At 36.6% G+C, this 19941-nt stretch overlaps 3 protein-coding genes across 4 annotated transcripts; 2 read left to right on the top strand and 1 right to left on the bottom strand.

Moving 5' to 3' along the window:
- The first annotated feature begins 717 nt into the window (after window positions 1-717).
- LOC121259808 (probable protein phosphatase 2C 10) lies at window positions 718-5522 on the top strand. Of its 2 annotated transcripts, none has more exons than XM_041161571.1 (7): window positions 718-1088; window positions 1241-1399; window positions 2346-2585; window positions 2696-2972; window positions 4931-5082; window positions 5224-5360; window positions 5434-5522. In XM_041161571.1, the coding sequence occupies exons 2-7, from the start codon at window positions 1370-1372 to the stop codon at window positions 5465-5467; spliced, it is 870 nt and encodes a 289-aa protein (XP_041017505.1). In that variant the 5' UTR covers window positions 718-1088; window positions 1241-1369; the 3' UTR covers window positions 5468-5522. The 2 variants fall into 2 exon arrangements, with proteins under 2 accessions (XP_041017505.1, XP_041017506.1); XM_041161572.1 differs by having other exon boundaries at window positions 719-1088; window positions 2353-2585.
- Window positions 5523-8724: 3202 nt separating this feature from the next.
- LOC121259806 (2-hydroxy-6-oxo-2,4-heptadienoate hydrolase-like) lies at window positions 8725-11410 on the top strand. Its single transcript, XM_041161569.1, has 4 exons — window positions 8725-9689; window positions 10696-10788; window positions 10881-10948; window positions 11041-11410. Exons 1-4 carry the CDS (start codon window positions 9060-9062, stop codon window positions 11213-11215), a joined length of 966 nt encoding a protein of 321 aa, XP_041017503.1. The 5' UTR covers window positions 8725-9059; the 3' UTR covers window positions 11216-11410.
- Window positions 11411-12888: 1478 nt separating this feature from the next.
- On the bottom strand, window positions 12889-16323 carry LOC121259807 (14-3-3 protein 7). Its single transcript, XM_041161570.1, is given in 8 exon segments — window positions 12889-13145; window positions 13386-13420; window positions 14035-14183; window positions 14260-14336; window positions 14338-14370; window positions 14484-14571; window positions 14976-15282; window positions 16129-16323. Coding segments are annotated over 8 exon segments (762 nt in total). The 5' UTR covers window positions 16196-16323; the 3' UTR covers window positions 12889-13139.
- Window positions 16324-19941: the final 3618 nt, after the last annotated feature.

The raw sequence follows: 19941 nt of genomic DNA, 5'->3' as shown, positions 1-19941 counted from the left end.
CACATTCAATTTGATTGGTCAGAAAGTAGATTTTATTGAAAACAATACTAATTTAAATTTAGAATATAAATGCAACAACATTAGTATGCAGATTGATAGCAAACTTGCTTATACATTACAAAACTCTAAAAATAATAATATTAAAATCTTAGATTCTTTAGATCATTTTATGTTTGTGTTTAAATTTTTTAAATTTCTTTAATAAGTCAAGTGATATCATATTGTGTTTGACATATTAATGCTGCATTTGGATATTGAGTTAAATTAAGTTAAATTTTTTATAAATAGTAATGAGTTGAGATGATGAAGTAAGTTTTGTGAGGTCAATTTAAGATGAGTTTAAATATATTTAAATATTAAGATGAGTTTATATGTATTTATTAAAAGTTGAAAAAAATTATAAATTTCATGTATAAATAGATTTTAAATTGATATAAATTTAATGATTTAAAAGTTAAATATTTAAATATTAAAAGAAGTCTAAATATAAACTGCACTCAGCTCCACTGATGCAGACTAACAACTAAAAGAACCTTAATAAATGGTATAAAGTAGGGAATAGTAGCATTTTAGTGAGGATAATTGTTTTTTTACTTTTACCGTTTGGCGTAGGAGAAAGTTTAGCACCTATTAAGACTAGAAGTAGAAGCAAGAGCCAAACAAAGAAACATAATTAAAACAGCAGAAAGAAAGAAGATACGAAGTCAACAGGAAGGAAGTCTGCCAAGTGGCTGCCTTTCTTTTTCCTTCATTATTATAACTTTTCCCATTGCCAAGACTTCCGAAACGGTTGCAAATCATCACGGAGAAACATAGGCCTCCTCCGGCATCTTCCTCTCACAAACTTTATTTACACATTATTTTTTCTTTTCTTTCTCTCTTTAGAAAAAAAAAGTTTCAAATATTCTCTCTCCCTTTCTCTTCTTTTTTTAATTTCTGTAGGACCTTTTATTATTATTATTATTAGCATTCTTTTATTCAATTACTTGTGCGAACTAATAAGAAGAAGAAGAGGAAGAAGAAGCAGCAGCAACACCATAGACAACTAAAACAAGAAGCTTGGCTATTTTTGGAGTTCAATTGGGCCGGTGAGAGGAAGTTCTCGATTACCCAGTTCCTGTCCTTTTTTTAATTATTAGTTTTTTCTGATTTTGTGGCTTTCTGGAGTTTTAAAGGCTGTATTTTAAGGGTTTTTGTTTCTTCCTATGGATAAGGATCGATTATGTGTTTTATGGTGCAGTTTGCGAATTCGAGGAAGGTTCGTGATTTGGGGTGGTGGGTCGGTTTGAAACTTGGACTGGACACACCTACAGGAGTTGGATGTTCAGAATTTAGTTTAAAAAGTTGCAGAGGCTGTTGAGTTCTTTTTATGGATAGGTTATGTTGTTTCAACTCTCATGTAAGGATGTTTCCCATGCTTCATGTCCATCAAATGATCTTTCTATACTAACTGTAATGTTCTGTTGTGTGAAAGCTCAACCAAAAGGCTGAAAAGGCATGGTTTTCAGTTGTTTGTGGGGGCTATTTGTGTGATTGATTTGAGGACTTTGTTTTAGGTGCCTCAGTTTTCTTTTCAGGGTTATAGACGATGGGTGAATATCATAAGTGCGTTATTTTATAGAGTTGAAGTGATAGACTTTCGCAGGTTATGGAGGGATTATTGATCATCCTTTGTTGTGTAATCACTTACATAACCACGGGCATATCTGTTATGTTTAAGGGTGTCAAAGTATCTACTTGCTTTCTGTAGTAAGTTCGATGGGGATATTTTAGGCCAGAGTTAAGACTCCTTTTGGCTGGGTTGCTGAAATTGTGTAAGAGATGTTGAACATGTTGCACTATTAAGCCACGTCTTTTAGGACAGCCTCATGCGCTGAATTGAACCAACTGCATGTTTTCAGAGTAGCAAGGCCTTCCATATTGTTGCCGATGTAGCAAGGTGGGGTGGAGGATCTTATACTTATGGTGCCCCTCTTTCGTCCCTCCCATCCCTCAAACAGCACACAACACTAAGCCTTGAAGACCAAAAAAGAAGGGGGTAAAGATAGAAGTATAAAAAAAAAAAAATAAAGACGGAATTGGAGGAAAAACAAAGAAGCAATTTCCCATCTTGATAGGTCACAGAAAAGGTCCCCATGTTGATAACATTCAGTGCTTTATTTGTTTGTGATGATGTAGTTAATCAAGCATGAATAATGATTTCTTTGTTTAATTTTCTTCCTGTTGCTGTATAAATGGTTTGAAAATTGCAAACTACCATTTGTTTGCTTCCGTGCCTTATAATTGCATCTAAGCCATGCTAGATTTATATTGTGGTCTTTGTTATTCATAATTTTGTTATGTAGCTTGTAGGAGTGCGTTCCTCCTCTAGCTCTGGTAAAGGAAGAAGCCATGACGGGGTAATAAAGTATGGTTTCAGCCTAGTAAAAGGGAAGGCTAATCATCCGATGGAGGATTATCATGTTGCTAAATTTATGCAGATTAAGAGACATGAATTAGGGCTGTTTGCCATATATGATGGCCATTTGGGAGATACTATTCCTGCCTACCTACAGAAAAATTTGTTTTCCAACATCCTAAAGGAGGTGCGATGCTATTTTGAAAGATGAAGAGATCATTGTAACTTTCAGTCTCACTAAGTTCCATATTAATTTTTTGGGGTGTGTTCTTACTCTTTCTAATTTTATCATCCTAGGAAGAATTTTGGGTTGACCCCCAGAGATCTATCATAAAGGCCTATGAGAAGACAGACCAGGCAATTCTCTCACACAGCTCTGACTTGGGGCGGGGTGGGTCCACAGCTGTAACTGCAATTTTGATAAACGGACAAAAATTATGGATAGCCAATGTTGGAGATTCCCGAGCAGTTCTCTCAAGAGGGGGCCAGGCAATACAGATGACTATAGATCATGAGCCAAACACTGAGCGAGGCAGTATTGAGAACAAAGGCGGTTTTGTCTCAAACATGCCAGGTTTCACACAAAACACCCATGCTTAGAGAGTCTGTCTTCATGTCAACTTATCTAAAATTAATATAGCATAACTATGTTTTCTCTGAAACAATTCATCAATTTCTATCAGTCATCTTGTAATTGGGTTTTCAGCTTCAATTTTTTTGTATGGATTTGTAATTTTTGGGTTATTGCTGCATTTAATGTATAGCTAGAGTTCCTCAGGGGGAAAATAATTCTATATGTTTTTAATCTACACATAATCACCTGCATGAAACTTTTTTAAGCACAACTTGCTGCAGCATTGATGAGATTTTATGGTTAGTTGGCTGTCTATTTACTTTGATATGCACCGAAGTAATCTTAAAAGTAAAAGAGTGAATCATGTAATTGTTTCCACTTGATCAGCCAGGGAACCTCCGTGCTTATTCTTGAGATAATTTGTTGTGACTGATCAGTTCTCTGTCATGGAGAATCACTCTGTTGATCCTCATTGCAAGGATTATATGTCATAGCCTTGATTTTACCATGCAAATCATATTTCTTTCCAGTAACCTAATAACTTTTTACATACGAAAACATAAATAATTTTTGTTATTGTTTGATTCAGACTCTCCGTGATTAGTTCATGGAATTGTCATGTTACTTTTTGTAGGGCTACAATGATGAATCATTAAGGCATCTAGATATCTCCCATGTTGAGAGGTTAGATGGGATTTAGGGCTCCCCCTGCTCTGGGTACAAGATAACCCGGACAAAAGAGTTAGCTTACACTATCTGTTAGTCATGAATGTAACTGTATCTACTGAACAAGGAATAACTTATTATTTTTAAGACGACCAGGGCATTTTAGAAAAATGCAGGGAGTTCACAATTGGATGCTTGTTGTCCAAAAACTTATAAGGGATTACAATATTTCTAGTCAGCAAGGATCAAAAGGAACTGCATTGTAGCCTTTTTTAAGATCCTCATTTTAAGATGTAAAAAATTTAATGTGGGTTTTGCCCTCTAGTTTGGCTGGGTTGATTTGGAAGAGGGACGCGCATATTCTTATAACTAGGTCTCTTGGATGGGGTAACACAAACATAGTGGATATCCTCTATTGAGAAGGAAAAAGCAAGAAAATTCTCAGCATCCATGTAAAAGGTGATAGCTCTAATCATCATATGCTGGTACATTCATCTCCTGAAAAAACAGGATGCAGGAGGATTTTCCTTCTGAAGTAGGACTTCTAATCCTGGGTAAAGAAGCGGGTTGGTCCCTGGTACATCCATCTTCTGTTGATATGCTTCTCCATGTATCTTAAGTGTCTCTTGATTTGGTTGACAAGTTTTTGCTGATCAGCAAACTTCCTGATATCATGTTGATCATATCTTAAAGTAGATCCAATCTTAAGAAGTTCAGATGATGATTATTTTACGATGTTTTTTCGATCTGCTTTAACTGTGCCAATAAATTTGAAGTGTATTCATATTTTGATTTATGTGCCTTTACCATGCTAGGTTATTCTTGACCACTTCATTCTTGTCTCTAAGGCACGTTGGATACATTCCGAAACTTGAATGATATTCTTGTACCATAATCTGAACGAGAAGAACTTTACAAACATGGTGGCCTCCTATATTTATGTTTGAAGAGTTGGCCCTCTTTCGGATTTTAAGAAATTCACATTTTACCTCCTTGTTTTTTTCTTTCCAGCTATATGAGACATATTTATTTGAAGTCCTGAGTAACTTCAATTCTAATTGCCAACAATATAACAACAGAGCAAGCCAAAGTTAGAGGGGTATGCATCTGGGACTTGCATATGTCATGACATGCAATGTAGCAGCTTTTATCAAAGAAACAATTAACTCCTCTGGTGTTCTTTCACGTTAAACTTTTGGGTGTACTATGCTTTTTATGGAGATTTTATTTTGTGAGTATGGAAGCCGGGTAATGTTTACAATGTTAATCTGATCTCTGCTACACCTTCTCAGGAGACGTCCCTAGAGTCAATGGACAGCTGGCAGTTTCTCGTGCTTTTGGAGACAAGAGCCTTAAATCACATTTGCGATCTGACCCAGACATACAAAATGCCACTATAGAAAATACTGAGATTCTAATCCTTGCTAGCGACGGTCTTTGGAAGGTAAATATCAATCTGTTTCCTCTGTTGCATTGGCAGTAGACACTGTTACACATTCACACGAAAATGGCACATGATTGTGTGCATGGTGCTTCCATTAGAGAAAGCCTTTTGTTTTTATGCCTTTTTGCATGGTATAATCAGGTAATGGCTAATCAAGAAGCAGTTGACATTGCAAGAAAGATCAAGGATCCACAGAAGGCGGCTAAACAATTAACAACTGAAGCATTGAAAAGAGACAGTAAAGATGATATTTCTTGTGTTGTTGTTAGATTTAGAGGGTGAGACCCTTAAAATCACCTTGCTTTCCAGGTGCATTATATATATTTCTATAATAAGAGTCATTTCACACAGGATGCCAGTTTATGGTCAGACCGCCAACAAATAGATACCGGGTTGGGGTAATGCATTCTTAATTTTCAGAAATGTGGAATTTGTCTAAGTAAAAAAAAAAAAAAGTTAGCAAAAAAGAAGGGCAATTTCCCACTACTGTAATTTTCTCTCTCTCTCTCTCTCTCTCTATGAGTGTTTGATATTGTTTGATTTATTTTTTAAAATGAATTAGAGAGCATGATATGACATATAGTTTGTTTCCCTCATGGAACCTATTTTCTTGGGGCTTTGTAGATGAAGAATATGCTTTAGTTGTGATCGGTGGATTGCTTTTTGTGTTAAAAACTCTGGGTGTTCCTACCCATTGTTATTACCTGATTATTAAACATGTTCAGGAATAGGCTATCTACTTTGCATTCTCCCTTATCAGTCTCGCTTTTTTCTTCTATTCTTATTTATTGCTGATCAACATTCTCCTATGTTGTGTGGAAAACTTTACCTTCTGGAGTTTCTTAATCAATAACTTTTTGGAATATTGATATTTTAGGTATTCACCTTCAATATTTCTATTGTACTGAGATTTTTTAATTATTTATTTTGATTATTTTTCAGATGTAACAAGTAAAAGTTATAAAAAAAAAATAATACTTTTATTTATTTTACTCATCATTATAAGATATTTAAGGGCTAATTTGATTACACAAAATTAAATAATCTCATTTCATATCATATAATCAGTATAAATTTTTCAAATTTCTATACAAAATATAATAAACAATTCAACTTTTTCAAATTTTAAAATTAAAATTATATTGAAAAATTATATTAAAATAATATTTTATTTAATTTTTAACAAAATATCTCTCTACGTAACAGACCTAAAATTGTTTTATAAGGAAAATTTTATGCACCATACTACAATCTCATTTTTATTCTATTGAGTATGATGTGACATATTTATTACTATTAAATGATTATTTATTATATATATTTTTATTATTTAATAATAATAAATATATCATATATTATTTAATATGATTAAAATAAGATGGGAATGGTGAATAGTATTTCTCGATTAATAATATTATGGTCCACCAATGTCGTGAAACTCTTCACTTAACTCACGTGACTGTGGTTCAAGCGCGCGCACGCGTGGAGTGAACGGCCTGCGGCCATATATATGGTTTACAATCTAGGGTTTGCCTTTAACATGAGCCTGCTCTCTCTGTGTCTATATATATGGCCGCCACAGGTCATAGACTTTGTTCACAATCTCTCTCTCTCTCTCTCTAGTTTGTATATGTATGTGTGAAATGACGAAGGTGGTAGCGTAGTGAGTGTATGATTGCCTCTTCTTTCAGCTACAAGGGCTGAGATCTGAGGATCGATTTCTTGTTGGCTTTGTTCTGGAGGCATATATGAATTTTACGTCCGAAGGTATTGGGTGTTCTTTTTTATCCGGATTAGTAGCTGCATACTTCTCTGGGCTCCCCATACCTTGGATACATTAAATTTCAACATTTTAGTTTGATTTATGCTCTGTTTGGCTGATCCAAATCTCTAAGATATTATGCACCTCTAATACGCTCGTGAGTTGAACTGTCTTTCTTTATGGTCCTATGGAAGTGGTGTAGGGTGAAGCAACGATTAAAAACTGATATACAACGGTATAGAGACTAGAGAATAGTGGGCGTGTGTTTTGCCTCTCCTTTCGGCTACAAGGTGTAAGATCTGAGGATCGATTTCTTGATGGCTTTGTTCATGAGGCATACACTAAATTTCGTTCAAAGTTAAGGGGGGCTGATTTGGCTTTCTTCCGGATAGGTTTTTTCTTGCTTATCTGGGGTCCCTTTTCTTTGATACATGCTAATAGTTCTATGTAAATTGACTTCCAAGAGTATTTCTGTGCTGCATTTCTTTGATGTTTAATATTGTGAATCTTTGATTTCACAAAAAAAAAAAAAAAAAAAAAAAAAAAAATTATATAACTTGCACATCTAGATTGGTGTGGGGTTTCCATTCAGATGTTATTTCCACAGCGCGCGACAGCCACTCTGTTGGTGGAATTGGAGCATGGCTAATAATGGGTTAATCTTGAGCATGGAAAATTTATTAGACAAAAAAATAAAAAAAGTAAAAAGGTTTAGCTTTTTAGACATCTACTCACATGTTTTTAAGGAAAGCATAACTTTTTACTTGAGAAAAAACTAAACCTTGATTTTGCACACTTTGGAAGTCATAAGATAAAGGGTAAGCTGCAAGAATCACTAAAGAAGTTTTGACAATGTGTTTATAAATATGCATGAAACACAAGCTTCTTAAATAGGATTAATGAATTCTCTCAATCCTAATAAACTTGGTCCATATGTTTTAAAAAATTTGTCCTTATTTATCTGATACTTAGTCTATTTAATTGCTTAGACGCTGGTACTAAGGCCTAAGAGTGATACTACGGCAAAGTTCAAATTAACAAATTTAGATGCTTCCCTTTGATTGGTTAAAATCTACCAAATCAAACCGTTCTTAAAGAAAAAAATTTATTCATCATCTCCACAAACAACCCACTATATTTTATTTTTATATTTTTTTTCTTGTCAAATGTGTAGTATATGGATGATGAGTAGAATAATTTAATAAGTTTAAGAAAAATTAAATAAAAAAAATTAAAAAAATAGAAAAAAGTGTGATACATAGTGTATAAGGATGATGAGTAGCAAAATTTTCGCAAAAGCAGTAGGCAATGCGCGAGTACAAAAAAAAAATATTTCCATCTAATACGATGATTGCTTTGTTCAAAGATTATTTGTAAGGGATATCTTATATCCGTTACAAACTTATACCTATCTGTGAGACCACTTCCAGTGTTTCACCATTGCTTACCTTCCATTCATCCTGAGGTCTAGTTTCTATATACCCGATAGCGTTGGCAATCAAACTCAGGAGAACCGGAAAAGAACGTAGAACTAGAAACTCATCTCATAGATTTTAGAAAGCGTTAGAGGATCCCCCGAGGCAGGCCGGGGCCGAATGGAAGACCGCCAAGTGCCAAGATCAAAGTGGTCCACCCGGTAAGATAGAGGGGGTCTAATTATAAATTTCTGCCGAAGCCCATCTTAAATGATAAGAGTATTACACGTTTTAGGTGCATTAATTTTGTTTTTATTTTTGTAAAAAAAGTGGATTCTATTTTTAAAAAAAAGTGATTTTTTTTTTTTTTTTAAAGTACGTTGGGTGGACTTTTTTTTTTATAAATTACCAGAAATTTAAATTCGTGAAAGATATAAACCATACGATCTTTAAATAAAATGTGGATTTTCGAGACAGTCATAAAAACAAACATGTGATCCTAATTATATTACGGCCTACGAAGCTGACCGTCTGGTTCCATTTGAGCAGCCAGAATTTCGGTCACCTAATTCATTGATCCTGTCGAGCTCTGCTCTTCTCTCCATTTTCTTAAAAGCCAGTTGATCACTGGGCTCCTTTTTCAACCCCATCTAGAATAGGATATATTCTCTCTTTTTCCCCATTCCAAATCCACCACATCAGCTTGTTAGACACCACGGGAAAAAAGGGACCAAATCCAATGTCCCAAGTCCCAGCCAGACTCCCAATGACCTTCTAGTTTCTACGCAAGGAATTTCCAGATGTCTAGGTGTTTCAGCTTCACCGAATCCAGGAACTGGTGCTACCGATCCACTTTCCTCAAATCGGGGCTCCGATCCACCGTGACGGACCTCGAAGATGGCACCATCATGCACTGTTGGGTCCCCAACATCCGGAAAGAGAGTAAGCCCGACCTTCTCCTGATCCACGGCCTCGGAGCCAACGCATTGTGGCAGTGGGCCGACGTCATCCCTCACGTCATCGCTTACTACAACATCTACGTCCCCGACCTCGTCTTCTTCGGTGACTCGGTCACGAACCGGCCGGACCGGTCGGAGTCGTTCCAGGCGCAGTGTGTGATGCGGGTGATGGAGGCCAACTCGGTGCGAAGACTGAGCCTGGTGGGCCTGAGCTACGGCGGGTTCGTCGGGTACAGTATGGCGGCGCAGTTCAAGGAAGTGGTGGAGAGGGTGGTGCTGTGCTCCGCCGGGGTGTGCATGGAGGAGAAGGACCTGAGGGAAGGGGTTTTTAGCATCTCGGACTTGGAGGAGGCGGCCAGGATTTTGGTGCCGCAGACACCCGAAAGGCTGAGGGAGTTGGTGTACTACACATTTTTTAGACCTCCGCCGGTGGGATTGCTGCCCGCTTGCCTGCTCACCGATTTCATCGACGTAAGGGTCTCCGTCATACGTTGCTTTCCTCTCTTAATTAAATCAGTAAAATAAATAAATAATGTTACCTCACTGTCTCTGTCTGTCCGAACCCATCTCTACTCCACTAACTGCTATCAACTTCTGCGCATAAAATACAAAAACATTGTTTATTATATTTTAAAGTTACGTTTAGATGTTAAACAGGATTAAATTAAGAAGATAAAATATTATTTTTAATATTATTATTATTTTAAAATTTTAAAAAATTAAATTATTTATTATATTTTATATTAAAATTTAAAAAATTTGTAATGATGAGTTGAAATTAATTTATCATCTAAACGTATCTTAAATGCTATTTTATCCCCTCAATTTATCTCTTCATTTTGACATCTAATATTTTTTATTTTTTTATTTACTTAATAGTTAAGTAATTGATTATTAATATATTGATATATTTTTATATTTTTTAAAAATATTTAAAAATAATAAATAAAAAAATTGAACAAAAATAAAAAGTTCAAATTGGCCTAGCTATCAAATAGAGCGGTACTATTCAGACGACAGAATAACACCGCTTTTATCTTATTATCCCACCAATGACATTATAGTACATCATTAGATGTCATATTATAAAATTGACTTATTCTTATATTAATGTTGGAATGGTGGTGGTGAGTTATTATACGAATTGGTTTTTAAAAATGTTATATCACCTATTGAATAAATTTTAAAAATTTAAAAATATATATTCAAGATAAAATGTCTTTTAAAAACATAAAAAGCCATGTGGCACCACGACAACGTAGCAAAATGAGTTGTATAAATTAGTGTAATAGTAGCATTGCCCTCTTTTTATTTCGTTGATAATTTATTACCCTTCACATCAATGATAATAAAATCGGGTTTAAAAAAAAAAAAAAACTCAAAAAGAAACAAACGTATCTCTGTCTAGAATTAAGTTTCTTTGATACGGCTAACTTTAAAATTGAGTTGCTCTTAAGATTTTGGGTAATATGGGCAGGCAATGTGCACGGAATATGCGGAGGAGAAGAGAGAGCTGATTCGAGATATTCCCAAAGGCCGGAAACTTTCAGATCTTCCCAAGATTTCTCAGGTTCTTTTTTTTTTTTTTTAATTCTCATTTCTCCCACAATATTGTTTATCTGATGCAAAATGTAAAATAATCATCTTTCACTCCTCACGCAGCCCACATTGATAATCTGGGGAGAGCATGATCAAGTATTTCGACTGGAACTTGCTTACAGATTGAAAAGGTTCTCCATGCGTTGGTCCCCCGATTCGATCTGTTGATGCGTGTTTTAGCTTTACTTATTTTTCTGAAAGGGGGATATTATTGGGAATGCAGGCACCTGGGGGATAATGCTCAGCTAGAAGTCATCAAGAATGCAGGGCATGCCTTCAATGTCGAGAAACCCAAGGAGTATTACAAGCTCTTGAAATCTTTTCTGGTAGATTCGCAGCCTCCTCCATCGAACCTACCTGCCAAGCAGATCAAACCCACTACCATCTTGAACATATAAAGGAGCACAAACAAAGATATGTTATCCTCTTGGAAATTCGTTCCCTTCACGAAGGCTAACATGTAATCATATTTTTAATTTTTCCCTTCTGAGCTAACATGTAAGATTTCTCTCTTAAAACACGTCTTCAACCCAGGAATTGAATTTCTGATTCAATAAAGCACGGGCTTGGTAACCCAACCCCATTTCTAGCAACATTGTTATCAGAAATTGCAGTTTTCCATTTTGGGGTTGTCATGAGCGTGAGAAATCTATTTGTATCTTGATTGAAAATGCTGCATGGATGGCCAAGCGAGCTGCGAACTGAATCAATGTGCAGCTCATATCTCAACTTGTTCTGATTTGTACTAAAGTGGCTCAGCTTATCAACAAACCAACTGTATTAAAAGGTAGTATTCAAAGAACAGAAATAACAAATTCCATTTGTCCACATGCCCAGCATTCAGTGTTTGAATGAAGGAAAACAATCAATTGCAACCGAATGGATTATGGAAAAGACAAAGCTTGTGAGGGCACTGAGTTGAAGAAAAATTTTCCCGCCCAGTCTATTAGGGATAATGATAGAGTTACTACCCTTCTACTATTTATTTACTACTATTTTTATATTTGATATATTTTTTCTTAATGATCAAGGATGTTAAAAAAGAAAAAGTATTTGCATCAGTCGCTGTTTGGCGTCAGCCTAATCACACCTCACGTGTCAGCCAAAACACACCCCACGTGTCAACTGGTTTTACCGATTAATTTTTTTCCTTTCGTTGCAATCGACAGTTTGATGTGAGAGAACACTTGATAAGAGAGAGAAGTGAGACGTTGAGAGACAGAGAGTGAGACCTTGATGAGAGAGAACACTTGAAGAGAACTGATGAGAGGGGTTTGATGAGAGAGAACTAATGAGAGAGAGAGCTTGAGGAGACAGGAAGAGGTCGAAGAGAGAAAAATTGATGAGAGAGAGAGGTGATGAGAGAGAGAGAGCTTGAGGAGTGAGAGAGGTCGAAGAGAGAGAAAGGTTGATGAGAGAGAGCTTGAGGAGTGATAGAGGTCGAAGAGAGAGAAAGCTTGATAGAGAGAGAGCTTGAGGAGAGAGAGACGTAGACGAGAGAGCTTGAGGAGAGAAGCATCTGGCATTTGAAAAAAAAAAAGACACGTAAGGTGTGTGGAGAGTGCAATGCTACAATAAGCTGATCCCTAATACTACTCGTTAAAAAAATACTTAAAAGAAAATGATAAAAAAATTAAAAGCTTTAATTACATTATAAGTAGTAAATGGGTAGTTAGAGAGTAGTAAGCCTATCACTATCCGTATATTAGGTCTCGTTTGGATAATGAGATGAGATGAGATGAGATGGTTTTAAATAAAAATTGAATAAAATATTATTTTTTAATATTATTATTGTTTTGAAATTGAAAAAGTTGAATTGTTTATTATTAATTAGATAAAAATTTAAAAAAATTGTAATGATGAGATAAGATAAAACTGTATCCACCCAGTCTATTAATGTGTACTTTTAGCATGTTGAGAATTACATACTTTTTTAATCGAATCTATGGATCATGTGAGAAGCGCATTTTTAGTAAGATTAATAGATTATTTGAGAAGCACCTACTTTTTTAGCAAAATTAATCTTGCTAAAAAAGTAGGTGCTTCTCGTAAGTTCAAGGACACATGGCAATTTCATAAACTTGATTGGAGGAAAACTTTATCCAAACGGAAAACTAAGTAGCGTAACAGCCAGCAAATGAAGTTCAATCAGGGGCAATGCGGTAAGAAATCTCCATCACAATCATAAATGTAGCAGACATGGTATAAGATAGGAATACAAGCCACAGTCACAAATCCTGGTCCTACCACTGCAAATAAAAGTCCTGAACACATCCTATCATTTTCCACTCTTGATGATGGATCAAAGAATCTCTTGCTGGATTAACTCTGCAAAGTCAATGTTCGTGAGTAATTGACCAACAAGGAAATAAGATGTAATGAAAATAAATGGAAAAAAAATAAATCTGGTGAAGGAATTACAGAGACCAGAGACATTTTAGACATGCCAAAATCCACATTAACTGAAGATTAAAACATTGTTTTTCATTTGTATTGTTCCCTTTTCAAAATGCATAGATGTTACAGATAAAATAAAAAAATTAAAAAAAAAAAAAAAAAATCTCTCACCTCTGCTGGAGTTTCATCAACTTTGAATTGTTCGCCTGCAAATTTACCAAATCAAAATAGAAGGAATCAGAAACTATTGAATGTGAAAGTCGCAACTTTGGCCATGACTCTAGGAATATATACAAAGTGGTAAGACACCGTCAGAACAAAATGGCTTATTTTTTGGCACCCAATAAATCTGTCTCAAATTCCCTCAGGAAGAAACTTGGTTGGCATAGCCAAACGACACAAAAACCTTTTTTTATAGGTGCCAAACAACGCAAAGACTTATTGCTAATTTTTTTTGATACATTTGGGAGAGGGGGATTTCAAACTCCAAACCTCGATTCTAGAGGCTGGAGGTATGCCAATCAGGCCATACACCTTTGGCAGACTTATTGCTAATTAATCTATATATATGGGCAGACATACCAAAAAAAAGATAAAAAAAAATTAGAGTGCAAACAGCATAAATAATGCTAGGACCCCTATTTCCAAATTGAGGGCAGGAAGGTTGTTTTTAATGGAACTTAACTGTCCTTAAACCAAACCTTAAGTTTCTCAACTGCCCAAACCATGACCAAAAGAATCAAACAATTCAAAATGATACATAGCTTAACAAGAGGCCCAAGATTTCGGACAGAGACACAGAGAGATTAGAAATGATTACCTCCCTGATCTGGTAGATCTGAGGTCCATAACGTAAGGTTGTCCCTAAGTAGCTGCATAATAAGGGTACTGTCCTTGTAGGATTCTTCGTTAAGACTATCAAGCTCAGCAATAGCCTCATCGAAAGCTTGCTTTGCAAGGTGGCAGGCCCTGCACAAACAGACACAGTTAAATAAACTCAAAAGTGGTATTACTACCACACAAACACACAGAGATGCATGTCAACCTCTCAGTGGAGTTCAAGATCTCGTAGTGAAAAACAGAGAAGTTCAGGGCCAGGCCAAGTCTGATTGGATGAGTTGGAAGGCAAATCAGAAGCAGCAGTACTAGTAGCAGCCTACAGTATAAGAGGGGGCCCAGATGACAATTTATAAAGGATACACAAAAGAGGGAAACAGCTGAAAAACTGAGAGGCAAGGAGCTTCAGTAGCGAAGCCAAGTTGAATACACCTCATACGCTTTCAGTGACTGATCTGCAGCTTCCTTACGTCCCTCACCCGCTTTAAACTCAGCTAAATATCGATAGTAGTCTCCTTTCCTGAAACAGGGAAATAAGGATCACAATGCAGATGTATTCTCCCATACAAGCACACATACTCACAAACTCCATATTCAAACCAAAGTGCATAACCACAGAATCTGTGCAAGAAAGGAATATAAACTATCAAGATAAAGCACTTCCAAAACCAATATGGTACATTGCTTTTTGTTCACTACTGTAAGAGTCTTGCTTATATAGAAGAAAAGGCAAGTAAATGTTCACCCTAAAAAATGCTTGCCTTAGTTTTAGCTGCACGAGTTCATGCTAAATGGTACGAACTATGAAATCTCCAGCCAAAACTGCTGATAGGTCCATAATGAAGAGGTCAATGGTTCAAAGTACCAGGCTACCTAAAATCTTGTAGAAGGAAAAAAAAAAAAAAAACTTAAAAGAATTCTCACATCTTATAGTAAAAAACAGCTGATTCCCCTGTTGAGGAAGATGGAAGGAGGTGGTAATCAATGACTGCTAATATGTCGTTGCAGATCTTTGCAAGCTCATCTTCAACCCTCTGCCTGTACTGTTTTATCCTCTTCACATTGTGTTCATTCCCTTTGGCCTCCTCCTTCTGTTCAATGGAAGATAATATCCGCCATGATGCCCTCCTTGCCCCAATAACATTCTTATACCCAACAGACACCAGGTTCCTTTCCTCGACTGTCAATTCCACATCCAATTTAGCGACTTTCTTCATTGCTTCAACCATCTCTGCAACATGAAAACACGAAAATATACACCATTAAATCTAACATGCTATTGAAATAGACGGTTACAAATTTACGAGAAGTTTGCTATTTAGAGGACAAAAATTACTACAAATCTGCTATAGCTCGCTTCGGTAACGATGGGATACAAATATAAACCTTAGGATGTGCCGTATAACATAAAGATCCAAATCCCTTTTTCAAAATAACACCAGAAATCAAAAGAAGAAGAGGCAATATTTCATAAAAACCACTCGAGAAATTTTCTAAGGAGATGACATATGATGGACGTATTCATTTTTACTGTACGCGTCTAGCGAACATCCACATCAACTCATGTCATATGTTAACGAAACCGCGGCTTATCATCAAGGCCTCTTTTAGTTCTGGAAATATATAAGTGAAGGAAAAATACCGAGAGAAAGATATATTTCCCGAAGCTTTCTTGACAAACATCTGTATTAGTATTCTCCAAACCTATTACTTGTCCTGTTTTAAACCGAGATGAAATCACCCGGCGCACTTTTCTGAATTGTTCTTTCTCATCGTCTACCGTGAAATAACTTACGATCAAGTAAGCAACGAAACGTTTTCCTCTCGGCACTCAACTGCTTCCGCACTCTGAACTTTACTTGTAAGAATTCATTAGCTTGTAACAGCTTACTTGCTCTTAGCTTATATTGGGAAAGAACTCAGCAGGGAAACAATTGGTGAAACACTGTCAGTATACTTACATGATCAAAAATGGCCAACCAAACGAATAAGGAATAACCTTCAAAATACCAAAATCCTTTAATAAAAAAGGTAGGGAGAGGGGGGGGGGGGGGGCAGAGATCCATAAAAGCTATACCATCGTATCTCTCGGCCTGCTCCGCTAGTCTCGCCAAGTAAACCTGTTGCTCTCTCTCCTTCTCCATCGCCTCTCCCTCTCTCTCTCTCTCTCTCCAACGAGCCTTATGATTTTGCCAGCCGCTTTCTGATATGCGGTGGCAGGGGGATCGGGCCGTTAGATGCGATTTTAGGACAGGTGGAAGTGGGAATAACATTGGGAAATGGGGCGTGAATATTGGGAACCCCTTGGATCCTCGGAAGATGAGATCTCAGCCGTTGAAGGGAACAAGGTGTCAATGAGGAAGGAGTGTGATGTTGACAGGGACGAACATTGACGGCTGTAGATTGACAAAGAGTTGTAGTTGTGAACGCCAATGCGGTGGGCTCCACTTTTTGCCACAGCAGAGACCCAAATCCGTCAGCACGGAGAGGGAATGGTAGTGGCGAACTTCGACAAGATTGTTGTGGGTCACACCCTCACCCACGCAATGCACGCATCACTTGTTTTCACAATTTTAACCTTTTCCATTTTATCTCGTTATTACGACTTTTCTAAATTTTCACGTCAAATAAAAACAATCGAAATTATAAGTTCCAATTTTCCTTATTTTGGACTCTGTTACCCTCGTGCTGTGCATCATGCTTCCAATAAAAACGAAAAACAATACCACATGTTTTATCGTGTATATATTTTATTTAAGATTTTCTACTCATCAATTTTTTTTATAAGTTAAAAAATTTTATTAAACACAAGCCCCAAATATACAAAAAATATATAAAAAAAACACCTAGTTACATTCTAATACTAGAAAAGTGAAGACAAGAATTCGTTTACAGCCATTTCCTTGAGTACAATAAAAAACCAACTAAGCAGAGTGGTTATAAAAAATTCTAAAATTCATCTATATTGCATTCCTTATCATTATAGCACCTCTCGTTTCTTTCTAACCAAATATACCACATAATACACAAAGGCATCATTTTTCATGCGACTACCACTTGGAAATAAGTATGCATTTGAAAGTTGGTCCAGCTTGCTTGAAAATCAACCACTGCTTTTGGCATAACCCAGCTCAACCCAACCCTTCCAAACACTCCATCCCACAACACTTTAGCCATTTCACAATGAAGGAGTAGATGGTTCACTGATTCCGCTTCTTTCTTACACATAAAACATCAATCCAAAACAATAATTTCACGCTTCCTCAAGTTATCTATAGTCTGAATATTCCCTATTGCTGCTGTCCATACAAAAAAAGCCACCATTGTCGGAACATGAGCCTTCCCAATCTTCTTCCAAGAAAAGCAAATATGGTGCTGATTTAGTATCACCTTATAGTATGGCCAAACTGTAAACTTTTTAGAGGATGTTTGTCTCCAACGTAGTTGGTTCGTGCCCTGTCTTCTTATCTTCACTGAATACAACAATCTGAAAAAATCAGCAACCTCCTCTACTTCCGAATCCTGGGCAGATCGGGAGAAACTTATATCCCAAAGCACCACTCTATTGGAAAAAACATCAACTTTGAAATTGAAGCTTGCTTATTATTCGTCAATCTGAAGTCAACCAGAAAGGCTCTAGACAATTCAGTATCCCCACACCAAACATCAGACTAGAATCTAACTTTTGAACCATCACCAACCGTAAAGTTAACTTGTTTCAAGAAACAGCCCCAACATTTTCTAATAAACTTCCATAAACTCACTCCATACGAACCCTTACATTTATTGGTGCATCAACCTCCACAATCACTACCATACTTTCGATCGATCACCCCCTCCACAATGCTTCCTCTTCCCCATGGTATCTCCATAGCCACTTCCCCAACAACGCATTATTAAAACTAAATAAGCTATGAATACCCAAACTTCCATCAACAATTAGGCAACAAAATTTTTTCCAACTCACTAGGGGAGTTTTAGTCTCCTCTCCCATGCCTCCCTACAAAAATTCTCTATACAAATTTTTAATTCGATTGGCCACGCCAACTGGTAAAGGGAATAAAGAAAGGAAGTAGGTAGGGATATTAGAGAGAGTACTCTTTATAAGATTAATCCTACCCCTTTTAAATAAATATGTCATTTTCCATGTTGTCAACTTCCTCTTTATCCTCTTTATCTTTTTGACTACCCCATCCCAAATGTGTTTGGCCTTAAAAGATGCCTCTAGCGGTGGTCCCAAGTATTTTATGGGCAGAAAAGCAACTTTGCACCCCAAAAATTATGCCAGGTGATGAATGTTATGGACTTCTCCCACCGGTACCAACTTCGATTTACTCAAGTTCACTTGTAGTTCGGCTATGACTTGAAAACATAGCAGGACAACCCTCAAAACTTGAATTTGTTCCCCAACAGTCTCACAAAAAATAAGGGTATCATCAGCAAAAAGCAAGTGTGATATTGTAGTAAGGCCATTAGAATTAGATCCCATTGAAAAACTCGAGATAAAGCCTGCTCCTACCATTGCCTCTACTATACGACTCAATACCTCCATAACAATATTAAATAGGAAGGGAGATAAGGGATCCCCCTACCTCAAACTTCTTGAACTTAAAAAAAACCACAAGGCTACCCATTAACAAGTACAGAAAAGACAGTTGAAATACAATGGCTTATCCAACCACACCACTTGTCTCCAAAGGCACATCTTTTGAGCATGTACAAAAGAAAATTTTAGTTTACATGATCGTATATTTTTTCCATGTCCAACTTACAAAGAACCCCCGGAGCCCCTTCTCACATGCGACTATCTATACATTCATTTGCAATCAACACTGAATCTATGATTTGTCGTCCTCTAACAAAGGCGTTTTGAGATTTAGAAATGATCTTCTCCATCACTTTGCGCATTCTATTTGCTAATACCTTTGAAATAATCTTATAGATGCTGCTTACCAAATTGATTGGGCGAAACTCCTTCAACTCCGAAGCACTCACTCTCTTTGGGATCAAGGCAATAAAAGCGACATTCAAAGTCTTCTCAAACTTTTGAAACTCATAAAATTCATGAAACACCTTCATTACATCCTCCCGCACAATCTCCCAACAATCTTGGAAGAATGTCATAGAAAACCCATCCGGTTTGAGAGCTTCGTCTCTCCTCATTCCACAAATTACCTGATGCACCTCAAGCTCTTCAAAAGACCTCTTAAGCCAACTTCTGAAAAATCATCCACCGTTGCAAAGTTCAATCCATCAATCTTAGGTCTCCAAGCTTCTGTCTCATTTAGGGGAGAACTAAAAAACTGCACAGCATGCACTTGGATCTCGACAGGTGAGGATAGCTGATTATTTCCAGTTCTTAACATCTCAATAGCATTGTTACGTCTATGAGAATTAGCTATTTTATTAAAGAAGCTAGTGCACTTATTCCCCTCTTTAAGCCAAAGAACTCTCGACTTTTGCCTCCATGATATTTCTTTCCTCAAAAGAACTCTCTCAAGTTCTATTTTTACTTCGTTCTTCCTAGACAAACTCCCCTCACTATCCCCATCAGCTTCCAAGGATTGAAGCTCATCCCAAAAGGCTTTTTTTTGCTGCTCAACATTCCCAAAAACCTCCTTATTTCATATCTTCAAATCAGCTTTTAAAGTTTTGAGTTTACTAGCCAAAACAAAACTAGGAGTCCCCTCAAACTGATACAACAACCACCAACTTTTTATCTTATCATTGAAGCCCTCCACTTCCAGCCACATATTCTTAAACTTAAATTACCGTTTACCCTCATGAATACCCCCACACTCAAGAATAATGGAAAAGTGGTCCGATCCTACCATTGGAAATCATTTTTGGCACAACTTCAGATAGCGAGCTTCCCATGACGATGATACTA

This window comes from Juglans microcarpa x Juglans regia, chromosome 4D, assembly GCF_004785595.1.
Source record: "Juglans microcarpa x Juglans regia isolate MS1-56 chromosome 4D, Jm3101_v1.0, whole genome shotgun sequence".
In the NCBI taxonomy this organism is placed as follows: domain Eukaryota; kingdom Viridiplantae; phylum Streptophyta; class Magnoliopsida; order Fagales; family Juglandaceae; genus Juglans; species Juglans microcarpa x Juglans regia.
Note: the sequence above shows the minus strand (reverse complement) of the source record. Positions and strands in the feature narration are given on the sequence as shown.

Excerpts from the sequence above, each read along its gene's own strand:
- LOC121259808 (XM_041161571.1), top strand. The coding sequence starts at position 1,370 with ATGGATAGGTTATGTTGTTTCAACTCTCAT. Across the intron at positions 2,973-4,930 it reads TTTTGTCTCAAACATGCCAG|GAGACGTCCCTAGAGTCAAT; the intron begins GTTTCACACAAA and ends ACACCTTCTCAG. Across the intron at positions 5,361-5,433 it reads GTTGTTGTTAGATTTAGAGG|GATGCCAGTTTATGGTCAGA; the intron begins GTGAGACCCTTA and ends CATTTCACACAG.
- LOC121259806 (XM_041161569.1), top strand. The coding sequence starts at position 9,060 with ATGTCTAGGTGTTTCAGCTTCACCGAATCCAGGAACTGGTGCTACCGA. Across the intron at positions 9,690-10,695 it reads TGCTCACCGATTTCATCGAC|GCAATGTGCACGGAATATGC; the intron begins GTAAGGGTCTCC and ends TAATATGGGCAG. Across the intron at positions 10,789-10,880 it reads ATCTTCCCAAGATTTCTCAG|CCCACATTGATAATCTGGGG; the intron begins GTTCTTTTTTTT and ends CTCCTCACGCAG.